Raw genomic sequence first — 16240 nt, 5'->3', positions numbered from 1 at the left:
CCTAAAAGGCCTCTCAGGAGAGGAAAACCAATACGTCCCAACATATATCACCATTTAGATACATTAAATCCTTTCTATACTGGAATTGACCCTAACCTGTCAGTTGTTGGAATTTATCCTACTTGTTAATAAGGTTTTAAGCGCTTTTAATTCATGTTAATTTATGTGATGTGATTATGTCTTTTAGGGATGTTAAGTCTGATTTTTTTTTAGTATATGCTTATTTGGTATTAAGTTTGCAACTAGGCTGTTTGATATTGTTTGATGTGTCTCACTTTTCATGTAACTTGCTGATATTTTTTTTGTTGGCATTGAATGTTTGCCATATGTATTGGAAATCACCCAAAGTCCCCTTGGGGAGATAGAGATATATAACTTTATTTATCTACAAATAAAGTTTTTTATTATTATTATTATTATTATTATTATTATTATTATTATTATTATTATTGACACAACATTGTATGACACAGCAAACAAGATAGATATGCTGGATTTTGTATCACAAAATCACAAGTTGAACACTTCCCAAGCCTCTAGGACTGTGTGATGTATTTTCGGATGATGCGCGCAGATCCCAGTAGGGTGGCCTTTTGCAGTTGGCAGATCATAATTTTGTCAATGTCTATTGTTTCCAAATGCCGGCTGAGATCTTTTGGCACAGCACCCAATGTGCCAATCACCACCAGGACCACCTGTACTGGTTTCTGCCAGAGTCTTTGAAGTTCAATCTTGAGGTCCTGATAGCGACTGAGTTTTTCCTGTTGTTTTTCGTCAATGCGACTGTCACCTGGGATGGCAACATCAATGATCCAAACCTTTTTCTTTTCCACAACTGTGATGTCTGGTATGTTGTGTTCCATAACTTTGTCAGTCTGGATTCGGAAGTCCCACAGTATCTTTGTGTGCTCATTTTCCAATACTTTTGCAGGTTTGTGATCCCACCAGTTCTTTACTGCTGGGAGGTGGTACTTGAGGCATAAGTTCCAATGAATCATTTGGGCCACATAGTTGTGCCTCTGTTTGTATCTGTCTGTGATTTTCTTATAGCAGCTGAGGATATGATCAATGGTTTCATCAGCTTCCTTGCACAGTCTGCATTTTGGATTTTTTGATCTTGGCCTTAATTGTGTTTGTTCTGATGGCTTTCTCCTGGGCTGCAAGGATCAGGCCTTCTGTCTCTTTCTTCAGGGTCCCATTCGTGAGCCATAGCCAGGTCTTCTCCTTGTCAGCTTTTCCTTCAATTTTGTCAAGGAACTTTCCATGCAATGTTTTGTTGTGCCAGCTGTCAGCTCTAGTTTGTAGTGCGGTTTTCTTGTACTGGTTTTTTGTCTGCTGTGCTTTGAGGAGTTTCTGATTTTTGACTTCAGTCAAAGCAGGTTCTTCACTTTGCTTTATATATTCTGCCAGGGCATGTTCTTCTTCTTTGACTACTTGTTTCACTTGTAAGAGTCCTCTGCCACCTGATCTTCTAGGCAGATATAACCGGTCAACATTACTGCGAGGGTGAAGTGAATGATGAATGGTCATTAGTTTTCTTGTTTTTCTGTCCAAATTGTCCAGTTCCACCTGTGTCCAATTTATAATGCCAGCAGTATATCTTATGACAGGTATGGCCCAGGTGTTTATGGCCTTGATGGTGTTGCCTCCATTGAGCTTGCTTTTGAGAATTTTTTCTGACCCTTTGTGTATATTCTTTGCTGACCACAGTTTTCACATGTTCATGCTTGATGTTGTCCAGCTGTGATATGCCCAGATTATTATTATTATTATTATTATTATTATTATTATTATTATTATTATTACTTAACAACATAATTCATCAGAATACAGTGGAACCTCTACTCAGGAGAGTCCCAACTGAAGAGTGTTTTGAGTTAAGAGCTGTCACTTGATACAGGTTTCACTTTGACATAAAAGACGCATTTTGAGTTAAGAACTAGTGCCAGAAAGCATGCTAGCATGAGTGTACAGGACTTTCGGGCTTCAAGGGAGCAGCCTCCGTGTCTCATGCTCTTGTCCGCTTTGGGAGATTGCTGTCTGCTTTTTTTTCCACTTTGAGGAACTTTGAGTTAGTTGACTTTGTGTGTGTGTGTTTTTTAATTCCTGGTATATCTGGCTTCATGAAGAGAGAGAGAGGGAGAGAGCAAGAGAGGGAGAATGAGTACATGAGTACAGTATGAAGAAAATGATGCTTCTGCCTCTTCTCTTTGTGCTTCTACCATTTTAAAGTGGATCTTTCTTTTTATTATTCCTTGTGAATGTGCAGGTTTTGCCTTGCTGTTATACTGGCCAACACATATTTTGTTACCTCAAATCTGCTTCTTTGCCATGACTTCATGCTTCTACCATGTTAAACTTGATCTTTTTATTGTTCCATGTGAATGTGCATTTATACATTATTTGTTATTTATAAAGTAGAATTTCTTATTTAAAAACACATAACAAAAATATGGGAAGAGGATTCGGGGGACCGGAATAAATTAATAGCATTTCAACAGGGAAATTCTCTTTTGAGTTAAGAGCTCGGTCATGGAACAAATTTAAATCTTAACTCAGTATATCGCTGTACTGGCCTTGCATCCAGGTAAATATGTTTTTTAAGGAGCTATTTTAGATGTGAGACAAAGAGTGTACCCGATATACACAGATAAAGTAGTTTGATAGCCCTTGAATTGCAGTGTCTGCACTTTTGGGAGTTGTAGTTTGAGGCATATTCTTTGCTAGATAACTATAGTGATGTTAATTAAGAGCATTTTAGGGGTTTCTAGCAAAGAATTCTAACAAATTCCTCAACTGGCAAATCCCCAATTTTGGACAATAGACTCATGAGAGATCAAGTGATATTAACATGGTATAACTGTAGTATGGATACATTCTAGGAGAGCAGACTGTACAAATGAGTTTGGTCTGTGTCCATTTCTGCTTTGGAGTTGTTTGTGATGATAATCTTTTTTTAGAGAGCCACCTTTTAGGAAAGGGTGGAGCCCTACTTCTCAGGCTTTCTGATGAGAATGAATTGTCACGGTTTTCCTAATGTGCCAAAGGCCGCCATTAAATTGTTTCCACTAGATAAAATAGTTTCCTTCTTTTCTGCAAACTTGTCAGGTCCAGGGACAAGTACAGAAATGTTATTCTAGCTAGAGATACATTTAAAAGATTTGTAGAAAAATATCTTTAGTGCTGGAAAATTGATTTCAAAATTATGTAAGACATTTTAGTTAATGATAGGGTATAGGGTGTTGACCTCGTGACATTCTCTGAGATTAAGCTACATGATCAACTAGGAAAATGCTGCTCTTTTGACTTTGAATGCTGAAGGGTGAACACAGATCCCATTTTGCGACATCTCCACTGGCTGCTAGTCTGTTTCCAGACACAAACCAAAGTGCTGGTTTTGACCTATAAAGGCATATATGGCGCAGGCCCAGGTTGTTTGAAGGGTTGCCTCTTTCCATATGAGCCTGCCAAAGCCCTAAGATATACAGGGGATGGACTTTTCTGTGTCCACCCCCTTCAGAGACATGACTAGTGTGAACAGGGGAGAAAGCCCCACACTTTCAAACAATCTCCCTAAGGACGTTAGAATGGCTCCCCCTTTGTTTTCCTTTTGGCAACAAGCAAAGACCTTCATTTTCTATTAAGCCTTTGGAAACTCATTTTAATCTGTTTTGAAAAAAGGTGATTTTACAGGTGTCCCTTCACACACTTTTCTGGATTTGATTTTCACGGATTTGATTAAATCTGTTCTCCAGTGCGATTCTGTGGTCAGTTCCTGCTGAGAATCATGGTAGAAGACCTAGAAATTCCTAGAAGAATGTTCTCTCAGCAAAAATAAAAATAAAAAATAGCCAGTTCTTTGTTTGCCATTTTTCAGTTTCACAGGTGTCCTCTGCTTTTAGCCCCAATGAATGTGGAAGGATGACTATAATTGGTTTTAATTCATTTGATATTCAGTATGGTTTCAATGTTGTTTTTGTACGTTTTTAACTATATGCATTTCGTATATTATTATTTTTTTGCAAGTTGCCTTGGGTCCTAGCCTAGGGGAAAGGCAGGAATATAACTAAAGGGGTGGATGAATATTTAATGAGTTGATAGCGCTGGAAGCCTAGATGCATCTGTGTACCTGAAACTTTGAGAAACATAAACACTGGTTAATATGGTAAAGGAAGGTCTCTTTAGGGCAGTGGTTCTCAACTTGTGGGTCCATCCCCAGATGTTTTGGCTTTCACTCCCAGAAATCCTAACAACTGTAAACTGACTGGGATTTCTGGGAGTTGTAGGCCAAAACACCTGGGGACCCACAGGTTGAGAACCACTGCTTTAGGGAATTTTATTCAATATCATGATGCAGCTGCTTCTACACATAGATGAAAGATCTTGCACTTTTTGCTGGAATTGAACATGGTTAGATGTTTGCACTGACCTTCTTTGTTTGACTGCTGCTTTTCTATATACATTGAGTCTTTTGTTGAAGTTTCTGTGTTAATTGCACTGTGACTCATACTTTTATCATTTTTTATCATGACAAAAGCCAGTTTCTATTCCCTGGACATAATGTTCCTTTCATGGAAAAGAGCTTTCCTGCTTCTTCCTTCCCTCACACCCCCTGAAAATGTCTCACTTTGAGGGTTGAAGGACACTGATATCCCTTCCTCTACCTTCAAGTTGTGTATCCAGTTTTGGATCTAAGCCCAAATGCATAGTACATTAATTTTTTAAAGGAATTCTTTCATGTAGCACAAATTAATTTTGAGGGTAACTTACTATACCGAATAGCTGCATTTTTACCTTTTGAACAGCAGATGCCAGCAGATATCTTCTGAATTTAAAATAGAAATGTGGCCAGTGCTGCCATAGCAACAACTTCCTCTGGGCGTTGTTATTTATAGAAACATTGCTGCCTCATCTTTACATTGCTCTCTTGCTAAAGAAAGACTTCCTCAATGGCTTTAAAAAGCTCTGTTGGCAAGAGACAGAGTATTGGTTAGTCCTGAATTGATTTTAACATTCTTTTGCATGAATTGTGTTTGTAATGTTTTATTTGCTTTTAGTAATAGGCAGGAATCAAAAGAGCTACTTTAGGCACTCCTAAGACAGTAAGGAGCATACACATGTTAAAAAAACTTTATTCTTCCTTTAAATAGTAGGTGCCCCCCCCCCCCCCGCTTTATCTCGCAAGATGCTGTTGAAAATCCCCACATTTTCAAATGAAATCTTCTTTGTGGCATGGTGATAAGAAACTGGTGTTTTACTGTGAATACATGTAGGAGTAATTATCGTATTTACTCAAGCTGACCTGAATATAAGCTGATGCTCCTAATTTTACCACAAAAAACTGGGAAAACTTATTGACTCGAGTATAAGACAAGGGTGGGAAATCCAGCAGCTACTGGTAAATTTCAAAAATAAAAATAGATACCAATCAAATTACATTAATTGAGGCATCAATCGATTAAATGTTTTTGAATATTTATACAGAACTCTAATTTAAGCCGGCCAGGACCCTCACTCGAGTATGTCGAGGGGGCCTTTTACAGTCCTGAAAAACCTGGCTTATACTCGAGTATATATGGTATTTGGATCCCAGGAATGAGAAAGTTGTTTATTGGACAATTATTATTATTATCATTATTTCTCGCTTGCCTCTTCTCTTGGCTCGAGGCAGGTTACAATATTTCTAAAAACACATAATCATTTAAAAACATTCTACAAAATACTCATAAAACATATTTTTACAAAATACATTTTAAAATACAGTGTTCCCTCACTACTTTGCGGTTCACTTTTCATGGATTCGCTGTTTTGCTGTTTTTCAATACACTCTACAAATATTATAAATAATAAAAAATTACAATTTACAGCCTGAGGAAGAAGAAGCCGAAGGGAGAGAAAAGGAGCCCAAGCGGCAACAGGAGGAGAAGGAAGCAATTTATCAACACATGATTGGTTGATAAAGACTTAAAATAGTGTATAACTACTAAAATAATGTATAAATATTAAAATATAGTTTCTCTATTTCGCGGATTTTCACCTATTGCGGGTGGTCCTGGAACATAACCCCCGTGATAAGTAAGGGAACACTGTACACAAAAGAAAGATTGATCATAATATGCAAGTTTAAAATTTGTGAATAAAACTGGTTGGGTAGGCCTGCTAGGTCTTCAGATGTATTTTAAATTGTGACAACAGATCTAGCTGACAGAGCTTTTCTGGCAGGTCATTTCTTAGTTGTGGGGCGGCCGATAATAGGGTCTTCTGGGTGATGGTCGCCATTTGGGTTCTGGCAGGCTGGAGTAGATCCCCCACCCCCACCCTGGAGGACCTCAGTGTTCATAGTGGATTGAACGGGAGAAGGCAATCCTTTAGGTAACCTGGACCCAAACCATGTTGGGCTTTAAACAACACTTTGCCTGGAAACTAATTGGCAATCAGTGGCGTGACTTTAACATAGGTGTAATATGCTCACCCCTGGATGTTCCTGGCTGCCATTTTTTTAAATAATTGAAGTTTCTAAACTTGGTACAAAGGTATCCCAATGTAAAGTGCATTGTGGAAGTCCAACCTTGAGGTTTCCATCACAGGCACTACCATCTTTAGGTCCTCTAGAAAGGGGAGCAGCTGGAGGATCAAACAAAGTTGATAGTAAGCACTACTGACATTTGGAGAGACAGATCCAGAAGCAATTTCAAGCTGCGGACAGAGTCTTTAATGGGAGTATAACCCCATCCAGGATTGGTTGACACACCTCCATTTCCAGATTAGGACCATTGATGGCGCACACCTCTGTTTTGTCTAGATTCAGTTTCAATTTGTTTTTCCTCATCCAGCCCATTACCTCTTCCAAGCATTCATTAGGCTATATCTGTACCAGTGTTCTCTGCTGATAACTATGCTAGGTATTTGCACTATTAACCAATTGATAGTTGTTGTGTGCCATGATGTTGTGTCTAACCTATGTTGTTTCCAACTTACGGTGTGGTTTTCTTGGCAAAATTTGTTCAGAGGTGATTTGTTTTCCTTATTGTGGGGCTGAGAGTGTGCAACTTGCCCAAAATCACCCCATGAGTTTCCATGGCTGAGAAGCAATACAAATGCTTGTCTCCAGAGTTGTACTCCACAGAACTATACCATTCTAGTTTTTAATTCATGCAAAATTGCAAAATTAGAAAGAGTTTACGGTGCAATCTTGTACATGTCTACACAGGATCTTCATTGTGTCTAGTGGGCTTTATGCCCAGTGAAATTATGCTGTTTTGAAAACATAAAAAGTTCTTTAAAATCATGCAGTAACTCATAAAATTTTACTATTTAAATATTGATTACATCTGAAAAGATGAATATCTGTATTCTGTAAGCTGAAATATGAATATACAGTATACTATAGTAAAGAGAGCTGCGAACTACTGCATTCTATCTTGATTGTTGCTGTTTGAGAAATAGGAGGAAATGAAAACGGAAACTACATATTATGTAATAAAATAAAGTGAATTATTTGGAGAGAAACAGTCTCATGCATTAACAGTTTTTAAAGTAGGCTTGTAATATACCAGATATGCAGTTCAATTGAGTACTGACAGTCATAAGCTCTTCAGAAGTCTATACAGTTACCCTTCTGTATTCACAGGTTCTGCATCCACAGGTTTTTCATCCAAGAATTTAACTGCCCATGGTTTGCAAACATTACTACACTATTGTATATACTGGGACTTGAGAACTCCCAATTATGGTATCCATATGGGGTCCTGGAACCAAACCTAGTGGATACCAAGGGCCCATTGTATCATCACCAATACGAGCTTCTCGGGTCTGAATGATGTACATGGAGGAATATAAAAACTATCTTACATAAAATTTTATACTACACAGTTTGTAACCTTTTGAGTGAGTTGACATAAAGGCATTCCATTCATTCCCCAAATTGTTCAAAAATATATTTCTCCTCCTTACACTATATGTAGCAGAAGCTCACTGTATGATTTAATATGGATAATAACTTAACTTTTCCAAAAGTTAAAATTGAACACTAACTCTTTTAGGTATATAATATCCTTTTATGCATATATACACATAAATGTCTATATAATCAGTTTTTTAGTGCTCTTTTTGAATTTAACAAGTGTGTTTGTTCTCAACATCATGTGGCTTATTTGGGAAGGAGGGAAAGCACGCAAACAAGTCATGTTGCCCCCCCCCCTCCCCGTCACCACCCTGAGCTGATATCAAGAGCCTGAGAATAGCTCTTGAAGTTGGTTTTATATTAACAGGAAGCAGAACAACAGTTGTGGCTTTAACGCACTGCATACAGGAAGTCTGACACATGCACAGCACTTGGCTTTGAAGTTGAATTCTTAAGTTTGGAGTTGTTTCTTGCTTTTAACACACAAACTAAATGTGTATAGATGGCTGCTCAGAAGGAGTTACAGGGCAACCCAAGCACAGGGACTGCAAATGCTTTGCAGAGACTGGAGGGATTTGCCAACAGGCTTTTTCACAGGCACTCCAAGGGCTCCTCCAGTGAACTGAAAGCAGCTCAGGAAAATGAGTCTCCGCACTTCTCTGAACTTGCTGCACTGTGGGAGAGATCAAGTAAGTGTGTGGAGGTTACTTGGTTTGTAATGGCAAGCTTTAAACTGTGGCATACTAAATATAGAAAAATGTTGACAGCTAAACCGCTTAAATAATCAGCAGGTGGATTCAAGTCTGTAGTTCTGTTTCTTAAAACACTTGCTGGTTATGGGGTAAAATTAATGATCGGATTTCCTGTTATCAATTTATTATTTTACATAATTTCACCTTGTCATTTAAGTGCATATTTCTTTCAAGTTGGCTTTTGAAAGCAATAAGATCCTGGCTTTTCATTGTTCACTGACCTTATAATACAATTTTCAGAAGAAGGAAGCATGATCTAACAGATGGACATTTAGTCCAACAAGGATAGCAAATGTACTGAAACAGGCCGCATAGAAATCATTTTCCATTTAGGGCCCTGTATGGGCAAGACTGGTACAGTGTGGAAAACAGGGTTACCAGAGTTGTTGCCAGTAAATTGTCTCTTGTTCTATACAGCCAGCCAATCTACCTTTTATTTTATTTTTTAGAAGACCTTAGTTGCATGTTCTGCTGTTACGCCTGAAAAATCTCTTAACTACATCTCACTGGTTTGGGTATTTGCTTTCTTTTTACATTCTCTGATATTTTAAAACCACAACTGCTTCATAAGAACAAATTAAAATATAAGCAAAAGCAAGATTTGGCAGGATGTATTTCAAATTAATTAGTTGTCACCATTTTTTTAATTTTAGTAACAGAAGTATAGCTAAGCTACACTTGTAACTTACTAGCATCACTCCTTTTGCAGCATTATTCTTATAGTCAAAGGATTTTACCTACTAAATGACCAGACAATTTAAATGCTGGGTCATGTTGTACTTTTGCTGATGCCTTTTGTTGTATTGCGGCTCTTAAGACAGCAAGAAGGTCCCAGGAAAAACGGTGTTTTGCAGTACAGACCAGAAGTTTTAAACATTTGTGTGTTTGAAAATTCAAAAAGTACAATAATAATAATAATAATAAAACTTTATTTATACCCCGCCACCATCTCCCCAATGGGGACTCGGGGCGGCTTACATGGGGCCATGCCCAAGACAATACAATATAACCATAACATAATACAATTAAATAATACATTACATAAAATAAACAGTACAACATAAGATCAGAACAGCAATATAACAAGAGCGGGCCGCATGAACACTACATTTAAAAACTAGATTAAAAATTAAAAACTCTGGGTGAGAAAGGGATCAGAATAAAAACCTCGAGGGACGGGACATCAGATAGTGAACCAGTCTAGAGGATAAATATTGGGGGGAGTAGCATAGAACAATGAATACTTCCTCCTCTAAACATATAATGGTTACTAATTATGTTGAAATTATAACCACTTTTAAAAGTAGTCTTCCAAGCTAACTAAAATGCATTAACTTTCCAAAACAAAGTGCTGGGTGTTTACCAGATTACTTTGCCCTAAGCTTAGTTTGCTACAATTACTATCTCCTTCCTCAAAGGAGTACAATGTCACTTTAGCTTTGCTCTAATTTTGTGATATAAATTAGCTTGAGAGAGGGAGAAAGAGTGATTTGGTAGTGAAAATTCTTCATAGAAGAGTTTCTGAATATAATATTTTCTATCCAGATGTTAAGCCACAGTATCGTGGCAAGTATTTTACTAGATATTGATAATCCAGCCTGACATAGCAGTTTGAATATTGAATTAGGATATCGGGACACCTGGGTTTGAATTTCCAATTGGCCTTGTAAACCCACTGGGTGGCCTTGGGCAAGTCACACTCTCTTGGCTTCAGAGGAAGTCAATGTAAACCCTCCCCAAACAAACTTCGCCAAGAAAACCCCCTTGACAGGGTCACCACAAGTCAGAATGTCTTGAAGGCATACAGGAACAACATTATTGACTATAATATTGACAATATGCAACCATGGTATTTGCACTGCAGATATAAGAATATAAGCACTTGAACATGTTTATTTATAGATATAGGTATATTAATACATTTCATTTTTGCTTTCATTTTGTATACCAAAATCAAGAAGGTTCTGCTTTGGTCAAAATCTGTTACAGAGAATGAAGAATGGTTTTCGTTCTTGGTGTGGAACAATTCAGTCATTCCTGTCAGCCCTCCTTATCCATAGATTCAGAATGCATACATTCAACCAACTGTGGCTCAAAAATATTCCTAAAAATAAAATTTCCAAAAGCAAATCCTGATTTTGGCATTTTATATAAAAGACACCATTTTACTATGCCAGTGTATATAATAAGAATTGAGTATCTATAGATATTGGTGTCTATGTAGGATCCTGGAATCAAATCTCTGCCCACTATATTTACATTTACATTAAAATTAGTTATGAGCAATAAGGATAAGCAATAAGGCTTTTACATATACACATTTGTCTATGTTATTTTAAAATGCTGCATTTAACCAACATCCTTGGGGATTGGTTGGTGCCAGATAAGCGTAGTTTCTGGTTGTTTGAGAGTTATTAATAAAGGTAAGCTTAACTAATATTATACTCTATACCATACCCTACTATAAACTCTCTATTGACTTGATAATAATATTGAAACACAGTAATTGAAAGCAAATTGAAACACATGAAACAAACCTAATGCAGAATCATATTTGTGTTAGTATGTATAGTCTTTGGAAGTAGCTTAAATTAAACCAAATTGAACTGTGACTGAATTAGGTTGAACAATAAAGCAGTCAAAGACATTTGGCAGCTCAGCATAATTTTTGGAAAATGTATCAAAGACAGAAAATATATTGAAATTGTCTCTACAATTCTGTTTGTTAAAATTAGTTTTCTGTACCCATGTGTTGGGACATTTTTCTAACACATGGTCTGAAGATGGAAAGTGTAGTATCTTTTGGTGATGCAGAAGATTTGGACCATGTTAATCTTATCTTATTAGCTGCATTCTAACACAACAGTGCTGGAATTTAGGAATTATTGCCATTTCAGGAAATTTTATGTGTTTCCATCTTTTTCCCATTTCTTTGTCAAAAATTGATGCTGGTGTGAGATAGCTTAACAAGAAAATTGCAGTTGGTTTTCTAGTAGAAATCCCTGTGTATATGTCTACCAAAATAATTTAAAAATGGGTAAAAACTTGTATTTTTTTCAGAACAATATTAAAGCTTCACAAAGGCTGGGTTTTTGTGTCTGTTTTAATGTATTTGCCAGTGAAATATTTCTACATATCTAAGGTTGCCAGGATCAAATGATGTCAACGTTGTGGCTAGTCATGTTTCTAGAAGAAAATGGGCACTCAAAGTGAAAAAAAGCATTCAAGGAAAGCATTTCATATATATTTTGGGTTCTTACAGGGGTTTTTTTTTTAATTTCTGCCTAGAACTCCATCAGACTTCGTATAATGTGCTTAGGTTCAAGATTAGGGCCTTTGATGGTTCCTGCCGAGAATGTAAACACGCAAGAATGGATTGAAAGAAGGAAGGGGAGGGGGTTGCTACTAGTTTCAGAGCTAGCCTTTCAAGGATTATGAATGTGAACAAGATTACGACCTTTTGAGCTAATTAGCAATACATTTTATGTTTAAATGGTGGAGAGACCTTCCCACTTTTAAGCTATGCTTACCTGTCTGACTTGTTCAACAAGGAAACAGCTAGTGAATAAACACAAGGGGATATGATCTTTTGAATTGCATTTGTAAGTAATAATGTGCACTGTGATGACCAATAGATTAGCCAAAAATGTAATGTATAGATAGAGTTCAGCTGGAATGTAAACAGACAATAATGAGCAGGCCTTTGAAATGTATTTTTATAAGGAGGGCTTAATACATTTTACTGTTTTCTGCAGCTCTGCAGTGCTGTTTCAACTTTAAAATTTGTTACTGTGGAGTTCAACATAAATAAAATTCTTTCTTGTTTCTTATGGGAAGTATGTGTTCATTCAAAACATATTTAACAGTTTTGTTTTCCCAAAGTGGGATGAAGATAGAAGTGTAGAATTATGTACATGCTTCCACAGTTGCGAAAGTAATTTCATCTGCTAGTAAGAGCCACATACCAGAAGCTCTGCATCATTTTTTCCAATTGATTCTAGGCTTTCCAAATTATCAATTGAGAACTTAATATCTAGACAATTCCTGGTCATTAAAAATCCACAGGTGGACAGAAAACACAGACTATTCTGGAAAACGCAAAATATGCACTTAATAATATAATAAGAACCCTGTAATCATGGAACTCACATCTGTGGTTTCACTTACCTGCAGAAAAATGGTATCTCTAGGAATTTGATCACTCTACTGGGTGGTTCTATTGTATGCTTCCCTTGGAAGTTGCCATAACGTCAAGCTGGATGGAGGACCTAGCAAATTGCTAGACAGGATACTTCTCTAGAAAACTCTAGGTCCTTCGGTGCAACTCTGTGGTGTGCAGAGATCAGAAGTCAGGTGACTTAATGATGTTTGATCACATCTGCAGTTTCAGGTATCTTCTGCAGTATTCGAGAGGTGGAGATTGTGTTTAATGCTGTATCTTAAATCAATGCTGATAGTTTTGAATGGTTCTTTCCCAAATAAATGTTTTAGGTGTGTTGTTAAATCATAATTTTAAGGGATTAACTGTTCTTACAGATAAACAAACTCAGATTCTCTAATGATGGTTGTTCTGATACATTGTCCACAAGTTCAATAAAAGAGGCTACTTCTAGGGCTTTGCTTATCATTTGAAATTTGGTTTTGAAGCTGGAATGTGTGTGTTTTTAAGCCACACTGAGAATTTGCCAGCTGAAACACTGTGTATTACTCCAGGAGAGTGTCCCATTGAGTTATATGAGACTTACTTCCTAGACCCCTATAGGCTTTATGTTTGTGAGTAGTAGTACATACATACAACCCGCATGGGCAAATCTTGCCCCCCCCCCCCAGGTGATTTGGACATCACCCCCCACAATTCCTAACAGCTGCTATGCTGTTTGGAGTTGAAGTCCAAAACACCTGGAAGGCCGAAGTTTGCCCATACCTGATATACAAGCTGTGAAGAGTACGTTTTTGGAGTTTGGTATGAATTTTATCACAGGACATTTTGAAAAGAAATTACTGAAGTCATATCTTTTTTTTTTTTTTGAAAAAAGAAAGAAAAGGATCTGTTTTCAGCTGGTATGGCAGAAAATACATTGCAGAATCCTATGCTGAATTAACATATCCTTTTTGCAAAACATCTTGTGCTTCAGTTATAGTGCTTTCAAAGGGGAAGCTTTTTCTCTGTGGGTTGTTAGTTTCTGGTGGTTTAGTAATGCAGCAGGCAGCAGAAGGATCGGAACAAATTCTCTCTCTTCTCTAAGTTGTATTCCTTATAATACATTTTACTTGTTCTAAGCAAACTGATAATTTGACATTTGGAAAGTACTATTACTTCCATTAGTTCTGTTTTTAGTCTATGAGAGGCATAGTGTGAGGGATTTCTAAGACTTATGCAGATTCCTCTTTGCAGGTTGTGGTTTACAATCTGAACTGTTTGCGGTGGTATTTTAATACTGAAGTGATGGCAAGGATTATTATTTAGTTTCCAAGTTTGAGGGAAGTAGCTGCCTCGCGCAACATACTTGAATTAACAGAACCCAAGTAAAATCCTTGTTACATTGATGCATATCACAGAGACATTATGTTTCAGTATTAATAGACCTAGGCAAACCTTAATCATACTTGTTGCTGTTATGTGTTACTGAATAACCTATGCTTGAAGAAGGTGTTTCAGCTTCGTACCCATAGCCGTTCATTAGCTTATGTCATGTTTTTGTTTGAGTTCTTAATCAAAATTAAGGTAAGAAATAATACAGGATCTGACACTTTATTCTGACACTCCCGGGGCCTCTGTTTCTCCCTTTGGGATTCTCCAGAAAAATACTCTCCCTTCGCATTGACACCATCATTTGGTGAGTGCCCAGTTCTTGTGTGCCTTCACCCTAAGATGAACCTAACTTCCTAACTGGGAGTGCTGTTCAGCAGTGGAACTTTCTGCCATGGAGTATGGTGGAGACTCCTTCTTTGGAGGCTTTTTAATAGCGGCTGGATGACCATCTGTCGGAAATGCTTTGAATGTGATTTATGGCCCACAAGTTCTTTTCCAACTCTGTGATTCTATCATGGTGTTTTCTTGACAGAACATGGTTGGAGGGGGTTTACCCTTGCCTTTCTCTAAGGATGAGAGAGTATGACTTGTCCAAAGGTACACTTGTTCAAGTAGGAACTCCAATCCTGTCCTAAGGCGTCATCACACTTGAGCATCGCCATGGCGCAGTGGGTTAAATCCTTTTGCTGGCAGGACTGCTGACATGAAGGTTGGGTTGCTGACCTGAAGGTTGCTGGTTTGAATCCAACCTTGGAGAGCGCGGATGAGTTCCATCAGCTCCTGCTCCATGCAGGGACATAAAAGAAGCCTCCCACAAGGATGGTAGAAACATCAAAACTTCTGGGCGTCCCCTGGGCAATGTCTTTGCAGAAGGCCAATTCTCTCACACCAGTAGCGACTTGCAGTTTCTCAAGTCTCTCCTGACATACACAAAAAATTCTACTTCAAGCCACTTTAAATGTTGTGACTGCCTCTGGAGGGGCAGTTTAAAGGCTCCTCCCTAATCTACAAACCCCAGAATTATGCTGGGACTGCCTCCTGGAGAATTCATGGGTTTGTAGTTTAGGGAGGAGCCTTTAAACTGCTCATCCAGAGAAGCTCTGGGTCTCCCTAAACTGCAAGCCCCAGAAATCTGCAGGAGGCAGTCATAGCATTTAAAATGGATTGAAGAGGAAAAATCCTCAAGTGTGACAACACCCTAGAGCAAGAGTCCCCAAACTTTTTAAACAGGGGGCCGGTTCACGATCCTTCAGACCGTTGGAGGGCCGGACTATAGTTGTCCACCGAGCAATAATAATAATAATAATAATAATAATAATAATAATAATAATAATAATAATAATAATTATTATTATTATTATTATTATTATTCCAGCATATCTATCTTGTTTGCTGTGTCATACAATAAAATAATAACAACAACAACAATAAAAAAGAGGGTTGGAAGAGACCCTTTGGGCCATTGAGTCCAATCCCCTTCTGCCTTTGTGCACCGAAAGCACAAGCAAAGCACCCCTGACAGATGGCCACCCAGCCTCAATTAATAATAATAATAATAATAATAATAATAATAATAATAATAATAATAATAATAATGAAGGTTGGAAGAGACCCTTTGGGCCATTGAGTCCAATCCCCTTCTGCCTTTGTGCATCAAAAGCACTAGCAAAGCATCCCTGACAGATGACCACCCAGCCTCAATGTTAATAATAATAATAATAATAATAATAATAATAATAATAATAATGTCATTTTGTGATACGAAATCCAGCATATCTATCTTGTTTGCTGTGTCATAAAATATAATAATAATAATAATAATAATAATAATAATAATAATAATAATAATAAGGGTTGTAAGAGAAGAAGAGACCCCTTGGGTCATTTAGTCTAACCCCCTTCTGCCCTTGTGCCATGGGGGCCGGATAAATGGCTTCGATGGGCCGCATCCGGCCCCCGGGCCTTAGTTTGGGGACCCCTGCTCTAGAGTCTAACTTTCAAACCATCACTCCATGCAGGCTCTGCTTTACCCATTCTGAAAAGGGTAAAATC

The 16240-nt window shown here is 37.6% G+C and overlaps 1 protein-coding gene across 2 annotated transcripts in view; it reads left to right on the top strand.

The window, feature by feature from the left end:
* prkacb (protein kinase cAMP-activated catalytic subunit beta) overlaps nt 1–16240 on the top strand; it is a 91030-nt gene that overhangs the window by 29208 nt on the left and 45582 nt on the right. Inside the window, exon 1 of one of the 2 annotated variants that reach the window (XM_003223089.4) lies at nt 8291–8592. The exons of the other annotated variant lie outside the window; for it this stretch is intronic. Within the exon in view, the coding sequence (XP_003223137.1) occupies nt 8406–8592 (187 nt within the window). The 5' untranslated portion in view covers nt 8291–8405. Of the gene's footprint in view, nt 1–8290; nt 8593–16240 lie in introns of those variants that run through there. 2 annotated transcript variants of the gene reach the window in all.

This window comes from Anolis carolinensis, chromosome 4, assembly GCF_035594765.1.
Source record: "Anolis carolinensis isolate JA03-04 chromosome 4, rAnoCar3.1.pri, whole genome shotgun sequence".
Lineage (NCBI taxonomy): Eukaryota > Metazoa > Chordata > Lepidosauria > Squamata > Dactyloidae > Anolis > Anolis carolinensis.
The sequence above is the reverse complement of the archived record's forward strand: the minus strand, read 5'-3'. Positions and strand labels throughout refer to the sequence as shown.